Source organism: Marmota marmota, unplaced genomic scaffold (genome assembly GCF_001458135.2).
Source record: "Marmota marmota marmota unplaced genomic scaffold, marMar, whole genome shotgun sequence".
NCBI lineage: Eukaryota > Metazoa > Chordata > Mammalia > Rodentia > Sciuridae > Marmota > Marmota marmota.
The window spans coordinates 18171881-18180902 of NW_026000168.1; the positions used below are offsets into that span (position 1 = coordinate 18171881).

Consider the following 9022-nt stretch of genomic DNA (forward strand, 5'->3'; position numbering starts at 1 on the left):
CACCCTGCAGCAAAGGGGGGCGGGGGAGGGGGACGCACATGCGCACGTGCGTGCTCTTCAGGGTGAGGTTCAGCTCCTCCAGCGTGTCCTCCATCTCCTGGGTGTTCTGGATCAGAGACAGGTTCTGCTCCTCCAGGTCCGTGAAGATGTCCAGCAGCTGCTGCGGCTCCGTGAAGAACAGCACCTGTTCCTGCAAGGATGGCGTCCGGCAGGGGCCGCAAGGGACCCTGGGGCAGGAGGGGCAGCTGCCTGGGCCCACGGGGGGGAGGGGGTGCAGGGCTGAGGGAGGGGAAGGCAGAGCCAGGTCACCAACCTCCTCATCGCTGTCCGAGTCCTCCGGCATGGGGTCAGAGCTGGGCCTGCGAAGAGGTGCTGGGGTCGGTCAGGGCTCGGAGGGGGACCAGCCTAGGTGGCCCTATGGGTGGAGCATCCTGCCCCTTTTATGGCCTTGCAGTCGGGGGACACTTTCAAAATCCCATCAGCAACTCTCTCTCCAGGTAGCATGAACCTCTCTCCAAATTCATGGCTGCTTCACTGCCCTGTCCACGCCTACCTCAGGGCCTTTGCACCTGCCTCTCCCCCTTGCCATTCATTTCCTGAGGACCCCTCCTCCTCTAAGGCTTGTCCGCTTTCGGAGGTGTAGCTCGGCCAGCCACCAGCTCACTCTGCACCCAGAACATATAAAGCACTAACAGAGAGCCCTGTAAGAAAAAGGTATATCAAGGGACAGAAGTCGGCCGGCCAGCGGTGGTGCTCGCCGGTCATCCCTGCAACTCGGGAGGCTGAGGCAGGAGGATCGCAGGCAAGCTGGAGGCCAGCCTCAGCAGTAGCAAGACCCTGTCCCTCCAATGTGAGAAAGCATTTCTCAGTGGCTCCTGTCCTCTGGGCCCTGCCACAGCTGCAGGGGAGTGGGCAGGTCCCCTGCAAGGCCCCCTCACCCCTCGTCCTGTCACCCTTACCTCCCAGGGTCCGGCTGACTGGGCGGCAAGGGCTGGAGGCTGCTGCTGCTACTAGACAGGGCCTGTCCACCCCGTGTGGCCTGCAGAAGTTTCAGGGGCTTCTTCACGATGTGAGGCTCTGGGGGACAGAGCAGTGGTCACCTAAGTGTCCTGGTCTCAGGACCAGGAGCCCCTCCCGCCCGGGGTGACCACGTACCTCTGCCCAACAAAGAGGCCATCTTGCTCTTGACCCCGGGTCCTTAGGGAACAAAGGAAGAGATCCCAGATGGCAGGGGCTGAGCCAAGCTTCCGGTGAGTGGGCGGCTGTGAGTGTCCAGGACCCACAGGAGAGACCTCACCCACGGGGCCACACCCCAGCCCCTCTAATATTTTACTTAGAGGCAGGGTCTCACTAAGTGGCTGAGGCTGGCCTCCAACTCACGGTCCTCCTGCCTCAGCCTCCCCAGCTGCTGGGAGGACAGATGTGCACGGCTCAAGGCCCCTGTTTGAGAGTCGCAACCCTCGGTGCAGATGTTGGGCTGAGCCACACGCGGGGCTCAGGGGGTGTGAGTCCAGCTGGGGACGTGAAGGTCGCCAAGGAGCCAGCCCCGTAAGGCCTGAGTGCTGACAAGGGCCTGTCCCCTGGGCACAGGGCCTGGGCCGACAGCAGAGCTCCCCCTGGGACCCACATTCTCTGTTCCACTACCTTTGTCCCCTGGTGCCGGGATCCCACCGCCCTTCGCGGGGGCCTGGGCCACCTCCTTGGCCTTCCTGAGGGCCAACCGCCGCCTCTCCTGTCCCTCCAGCCACTCCTTGGGTGACACCTTGTACAGGAAGTCCTTGTACATCTTGTACTGCTGCAGGGTGTCCTCGAACTTGGCGATCTCGCTAGGCCGGGGAAGGGAGGTCAGTCCCCCTGTCCCTGTCCCTGACCCCGTCCCCTCGGAGACCCTCTGGCTGGCCCCCCCATCCCACCGCGGCCAGCGCTGGCTGGAGAGGACGCCCACCCTGCAGGGGTCAGGAGTGTCTAGGTGGCCCTTGGGGACGCGCTGGCCCCTGTCCACCCTGGGAACTTGTTGCTCTCTACAGCGGGGACCCGAGGCGAGAGGGCGGGTGCGCAAGGAAAGGCCGGGCCTCTACCTCAGCCTCCTGAGAGGCTCCAAGTCACTCCCTGAAGCTGGGCCCAGGTGACCAAGGGGACCAGGGCCGTCCACGGGCCAGCGCGGCCTCTGGCCTCACCTCTTGACGTGCGTGATCTGGATGGTGAGCTCCCGGATCTCCGCCATCTTATCCATCTTGGCTTTGGTCTCCTTCTCAGCCCTGGGAGAGGCAGGGAGACCAGGAGGCCGGTCACTGATTGAGGCTAAAGAAGGAGCCAGCACCTTGGGCTGAGAGCCCAGGGCCAGGGCAGCCCTAGGGACTGGCCAGGGGCCTGGGGAGAGCCCAGGGTGGTCAGGGTCATAGCTTGGCAAGAGGGGAGGCTGGGGGTGTCCAGCTGAGGTTGGGTGGAGGCCCTGGGTGGAGGCCCTGGGTGGAGACGTAGGAGGGAGGACGTGGGGACGGTGTCAGGCATCCCCTGGACTCACAGTCTCATGGCCTGGACGGAGTTGGCGTCGTTGTCTCTGAGGAACTCGTCAAAGAGCATGGCGTCCATCTCCAATGACTTCTGGGCCTCCTTCAGCCGGGCCTCTTCCTCGGAGGCCAGGGACTCCAGCCTCCTGATCTCACTCCGCTTCATCTCCACGGCGTACTGGGGGCCGGCAGGACAAGGTCACAGCGCCCACCTGCGCCCTGGCCCCAAGCTGGACGTGGCCTCCCGGGCAGGTGCCGGGAGGGGACCTACCTGGATCAGGAACATCTTCCGCTTCTGGTCGATGTAGCTGCTCAGGGTGTCGGGCTCCATTTTCTTTTCTGGAATGACAAGGCCCCAGCCAGCGCTGGGGACAGGAGCTCAGAACCTTAGGGGCTGTGACCTCCCGCTCCCAGGACCCAAAGGGACGGGATTCACCCGGGCAGGGGGAGTGCTCTGTTGTCCCCTACCACCAGCAAAGGGACAGCATGCCCCGCCCCCAGGACACACCCAGCCCTTCCTACGGCTGGGGTCCGCACCCTCGGGGACAACCCAGCATGACTATTCAGACATCCAAAAGTCAGGAAAAAAAAAAAACAGAAAAATCACTGCAAATGCAAATTGGCCACCTCGAGGCGACTTAAGCAATAAGAGGTGCACAGGTGACATGCCACCTTGTAGAAGGGACTCGAGCAACGGTAGGTTTGGGTATCTATTGTGAGTGGGATGTGAGGTGTCCCCAGAGGCGCCATCATCACTGTGAGCCACGCACAGGGACGCACGCCTGTCATCCCCACAGCTCCAGAGGCTAAGGCAGGAGGATCGCAAGTTGGAGGCCAGCCTCAGCCACTTGGCTCTAAGCAAATTAGTGAGGCCCTATCTGTTGTGCTGTGGCTGTGAGTGTCCCCAGAGCCGCCGTGGGAGGTGACACAGGAAGGTCCAGAGGAGGAGTGAGGGGTGTGAGGCCTAAACCCCGGCACTGAATGGCTCCCTGGGGTCCCCTGGTGGCCCCTGGTGGCAGGTGGGGTATGGGGAGGAGGTGGCCCTGGGGCCGTGGCTTGGGGTCTCTATTTGTCCCTGGAGAGTGGAGTCTCTGCTTCCTGGTCCCCATGGGAGCTGCTCCCTCCCCACACTCTTCCTCCATGATGTCCTGCCTCCCCTCGGCCAGGAGTGGGGCCGCCATCTGTGGACCGCGACCTCTGACCCTGAACCCCCAAAGCTGTCTACAAGTAGGGTTGGGTATCCAAGGGGGCCCGGAACACCCCCCCTCCCAGCAGATACGAAGGGAGGCCTGTGTTCCATTCTCCAGGGTTGGGGTGGGCCAGGCGGAAGTCATGCCTGTGTCTAACTTGGGTCTCTCTTGCTGTGGTGCCCTTCTCCCTTGGAACGAGGCTCCACTCAGCCCCACTGTGAGAATTTCAGTTAACAACCAGCTGGGACCTGAATGGGGCCGGAAGGAGCAAGGGCCCTGGGGTCTCCACTCCAACACCCTGACCCTGTCCCCGGGCCTCAGAAAGAAGGCATTCCCCAGGAGCTAGGAAAGGTCCCCCCAAAACTGTCCCCTCTGGCCTTGTCCCTCAGACCCTGTCCCTTCCACAGGGGTGTGACTGACACAGCAGGCAGGGCACAGGACTCAGGGACGCTTAGCCACCGAGCCACATCCCAGCCCCCGTTTTAATATTTGATTTTGAGACGGGGTCTCGCTGAGCTGCTGAGGGCCTGGCTAAGTGTCTGGGCCTCCTTGAAGCAGAGCCACTGGCCCCTCAAGGAGACCCAGCTCCCTCCTGGGCCATCAAGGTCAGGGGACTGACAAGCCTGGGGCCCAAAGCTCTAGGTCCTGTCCCCGCCCCCGCCCCCAGCAGGACAAGACGCCATCCGCCTCTCCCAGGCCCTGGGGGTTGGAGAGCAGAGGCAGAAACGGGTCACACTGACCCCTGCTTTGGGGGTGGACGATAGCACTTCTGAGCAAACCCGTTCCTCCCCAAATAACCCCCAGGTCTAAAGTGGAGGGCGTGGGGGGTCCTGGAGCCCCCCACTGTGTCCCAGGGCTCTCATCCCACCGGGTTGGGGATGCAGCTCAGTGGTAGAGCCCCCCTGGGTTCAATCACTTGCACAAAATATGAAGTAATTAAAGCCGGGCCCCGGTGGTGCACACCTGTCATCCCAGCACCTGGGGAGGCCGAGGCAGGAGGATCGCAAGTTGGAGGCCAGCCTCAGCCACTTAGAGAAGAGGCCCTGAGCAACTTCATGAGACCCTGTTCTCAAAATAAAATATATATTTTTTTAAAAAAGGGGATGTGGCTCAGTGGTAAATCACCCCCAGGTTCAATCCCTGGTGCCAATAAATATAAATAATTTTTTAAAAAATGCTCTAGGGTTTACACCCCTTCTGGACTGGGAGGGCGGAGACGGAGTCTCGGACAAAGCGGCCTCTCAAAGCTCTGGAAAGCACACCCACGGTGCCTGGTGGCCAGCCTGGGGAGCAGGCACTACAGAGAACGGGGCTTCCCGGGGCGGGTGGCACCTCTGGTCATGGCCAGTTTCCAGGCCGCTTCTTGCTGGAAGGCTCGCATCTGCTCCTCCTCTGCCTGTAGCTCCCTGTCCTCTGCCTCCTCCTCCAGCTGCAGCTCGCGACGCAGGTGGCTCTGCTTGGTGGACACCTTGGAGGAGACGGTCGTCTTCTGGTGGACCTGCATGGCCTTCCTCTGCTCCCGCTCCTGGGGACGTGGGTTTCGTCAGTCACATTTAACTGAGGGCCTCATGTTTTGAGGTGCTGAGTATCACAGTCACATTTAACTGAGGGCCTCATGTTTTGAGGTGCTGAGTATCACAATCGCATTTAACTGAGGGCCTCATGTTTGGAGGTGCTGAGTATCACAGTCGCATTTAACTGAGGGCCTCATGTTTGGAGGTGCCGAGTATCACAGTCGCATTTAACGGAGGGCCTCATGTTTCGAGGTGCTGAGTATCACAGTCGCATTTAACGGAGGGCCTCATGTTTGGAGGTGCTGAGTATCACAGTCTCACTTAACTGAGGGCCTCATGTTTTGAGGTGCTGAGTATCACAGTCGCATTTAACTGAGGGCCTCATGTCTTGAGGTGCTAAATATGACAGGCAGGTCCGGGGAATTTAGAACCTTCTGGGTTTCCAAAAGAACCTCGGAATCCAGAGTGGGATGGGCAGGGTATTGTTGGTATTGGTCGGCCAGAAGGTCACTTGGTGGTCTGTTGTCCCTACTCATGGGCCACCTTGTCCTGCACCCTCTGTGTCCCCCACCCACCCACCGGATGCCATCCTGACCCAACCCTCCCTTAGAGGAGATTCCAGGATGGGAGGCAGGGAAAGCACCAGATCTCTGACCAAGATCACCACTGACTCTTGCTGTCCTTGTCCTGCGGGTCCTGCACAGACCCTGCCAGGTCCTCACCCAACCGCCTGCACCTTTCACCGAAGTCATTTGGACACTCTGGGGTGGCTTGACTTCCTGCCAGGACCTGCCAGCTGCCTCAAAGAATTCAATATCTAAGAATCTTGCATGAGTTCAGGACCCAGCCGATGGCTTCATAAGAGGGGCCCAAGGAAACTGTGAGCCATTGACTGTTCTAGAGAACTTGATCTGAGGAAATTGCTCTTCTGAGAAGGAAAGTGGTGTCTGATGCTGGTCTGAGAGAAGGAAGCCCCCAGGGGGGAAGGGAGGTCACCGAGGGGCTGGCCCCTGGCCAGGGTACTCACCAAAATAGCCTTATTGAGCTCCTGGTCCCTGAACAGGAAGAAGTCCACGTCCCCAGACATGTGGAAAGGATTGGCGGAGAGATTGGAAACCTTCGCAGGCTCTGGGGAGGGAGACACCTTGTTGGACAGAGGAGCCAGCTCTTTCTTGCAGTGGCTTATGTCCCTGGGGTCTGGGTGTCCCCCCAGCCCAGCAGGCAAGAGAAAACAGGGGTGAGCGTCCACCCAACGTCACCACCCGCTGAGTCACCTTTGTCCTTCTTGGTCGGCTTCTCGGGATGGTCCTCAATGATGGAAGACAGACTCTTGTTCATGGTCTGCAAGCTCTTCCCTGGGGACATATAAGAGTGACAGCCAGGACACTGAGTGACTCTGAGCACTGAGCAAGGAGGGGAAAGACACCGTCTGTGCAGGGGGCCTCTCTGGGCCTTGGTTTCTTTTTCTTTCTTTCTTTTCTTTTGGGTACCAGGATTGAACTCAGGGGCTCTCGACCCCTGAGCCCTGTCCCCAGCCCCCCTTTTTTGTATTTTATTTAGGGACAGGGTCTCCCTGAGTGGCTTAGGGCGTCACTAAATTGTTGAGGCTGGCCTCCAACTTGGGATCCTCCTGCCTCAGCCTCTCAAGCCACGGGGATTATAGGCATGGGCCACCGCACCGCCCAGCTGCTGCTGTCCTTATAAAAGGGACATTTGGAAGCAGGCGCACACACAGGCAGAATACCTCGGGGACATGCAATCAAAGACACCAAAGATTGCTGGTGACCCGAGAAGCCAGGAGAAAGATGTGGTGCACACACCCCTCGGGGTCCTCAGAGAGAATCGGACCATCCACACCTCGGGTTCTTGTGCCTCCAACCCTCCAGAACCCGGTCAGCTGTGGTCCCGGTCACGGGCCCAGTAAGAAACTGGTCCACGGGGTTCGCGGTCAGGGACTTGGCGCCTCGTGGCTGGGTCTAGAGTCCCCTCCACCACCCTGGGTGAGGTCTCCACCTTGGGACCCCAGGCTCCCAGTGTCTGGGACCCTGAGGGCACCCGGCCCAGCCCAGGACTTACTATTGTGGGCCAGGTTGTTGAAGACCAGGGAAGACAGCATCTTAGACATCCCAGCCGAGGACTAACGGGACAATGCGCAGGCTGACCTTGGCCGAGAACGATTCTCACCTGGGGAAGAGAAACAGCGCATGCGTCAGGTGCCCCGTGTCACAGCCCCCCGCCCCCGCTTCTGGGAGGGGGGCTGGCGCGATGGCTTGTCCTTCACGAGGGTCATGGAAAGACTCCCTCTGTGGGTTTAGTGGCCTTGATCTTTCTGTTCTTTGACGAGATTAACTCTGTCTGCCCCAGGACCTTTGCACTCGCAAAGCCTCCACAGTAAAAAAGAAAAGAAAAAGAAAAAAGAAATTGTCCCTCACCCCGCTGGGACCAGGGGGGGCTTCTTTCCCTTCAAAACCAGCTCAAACACCACCCTTCAGAGACATCTTCCCTGAAGGACATCCTCTTAGATCCGAATTTTGTTTTCTTCTCTGCAATTCCCACTACAAGGCGATTGTTGGAAAAAAAAAAAAAAGTTGACTGCTAGGCTGGTGGCACCCACATGTCATCGCAGCAGCTTGGGAGGCTGAAGCAGGAGGATGGCGAGTTCAAAGCCAGCCTCAGCCACTTAGCGAGGCCCTAAGCAACTCAGTGAGACCCTGTCTGTAAATAAAAAATAAAAAGGGCTGGGGCGGGGCTCAGGGGTCAAGCGCCCTTGGGTTCAACCCCCAGTGAGAGAGAGAGAGAGAGAGAGAGAGAGAGAGAGAGAGAGAGAAGAGAGAGAGGTGGGAGGTTTATTAGCAGGCACAGCAATGCACACCTGTAATCCCAAGCAGTTTGGGAGGCTGAGGCAGGAGGATTGCAAGGTGAGGCCAGCCTGGGCAATTTGGCAAGACCCCATCCCCAAATAATAACAGGGTGTAGCTCAGTGGAAAAGCGCCCTGGGCTCCTCCTCCCCAGAATCCGCAAACAAAGCCCAGCCGTCGGTGTCCCCGGGGTGGGAACTCGGGAGAACAGGGTCTTCCCGGGAACAAAGCTCGCGGGACAGGTCCTCGGCCTCCCCAAACTGCTGGGTGCATTTTCGAGGCGCCCCCAGAGATCCCGGGGCGGCCAAGGACACAGGTGGGCAGCGGTTCCTCCCGGGAAACTGGAGGCGGGCTGGTGAGGCCGGCGTCCTAAGGTCCCCTCGCTAGGTCGCTGCCTTGCAAAGCTGCACAGGGACATCGTGGGGACAGGGATGGAGAGATGCACGGGGACCCAGCAGAGCAGGGATGAGAGGGCAAAGAAAGGCGTGAGGCTTTGCCGGGGGACCTCGCAGGGGGACTTTGCAGGGGACCTTGTGGGGGTGGGTCTCACAGGGGGATCTCACTGGGGGACCTTAGGGGGGGACTTTGCAGGGGGACCTTACAGGGGGACTTTGCAAGGGGACCTTGCAGGGAGACTTTGCAGGGGGACCTTGCAGGGGGGGACCTCGCAGGGGGACCTCCCAGGGGGACCTTGCAGGGGAACCTCACCCCCACCAGCGCGCGCTGGCTCCGAAGCCCGAAGCCCGAAGCCCGGCGCCGCGGTTCTCTGCCGCGTTGCAGCCGGCGCTCGGCGTTCCCCGTCGCCATGGCGACCATTCTCCACGCCCATTGTGACGTCACAGAGGCCGGAGCGGGTGGGCGGGGCCAGCGCCGAGTCCGCAGCCTGCGCTTCCTCCCCGGCTCCCTGCGCTGAGGCTGAGGCTGAGGCCGGGCGGGGACCGGGCGAGGGT

At 60.3% G+C, this 9022-nt stretch overlaps 1 protein-coding gene across 5 annotated transcripts in view; it reads right to left on the minus strand.

Moving 5' to 3' along the window:
- Cfap100 (cilia and flagella associated protein 100) overlaps positions 1-9022 on the minus strand; it is a 13408-nt gene that overhangs the window by 593 nt on the left and 3793 nt on the right. Inside the window, exons 1-14 of one of the 5 annotated variants that reach the window (XM_048787169.1) lie at positions 7647-7929; positions 7291-7398; positions 6489-6569; positions 6242-6342; positions 5033-5225; positions 3790-3915; positions 2782-2849; positions 2525-2688; positions 2178-2258; positions 1645-1826; positions 1156-1197; positions 960-1077; positions 314-359; positions 39-190 (exon numbers count right to left, since the gene is read on the minus strand). In XM_048787169.1, coding sequence (XP_048643126.1) covers positions 39-190; positions 314-359; positions 960-1077; positions 1156-1197; positions 1645-1826; positions 2178-2258; positions 2525-2688; positions 2782-2849; positions 3790-3915; positions 5033-5225; positions 6242-6342; positions 6489-6569; positions 7291-7339 — 1403 coding nt within the window. In that variant the 5' untranslated portion in view covers positions 7340-7398; positions 7647-7929. Of the gene's footprint in view, positions 1-38; positions 228-313; positions 360-959; positions 1078-1155; positions 1198-1644; positions 1827-2177; positions 2259-2524; positions 2689-2781; positions 2850-3789; positions 3916-5032; positions 5226-6241; positions 6343-6488; positions 6570-7290; positions 7399-7646; positions 7930-8780; positions 9015-9022 lie in introns of those variants that run through there. The other 4 variants (XM_048787168.1, XM_048787167.1, XM_048787171.1 and 1 more) reach the window with 4 other exon arrangements.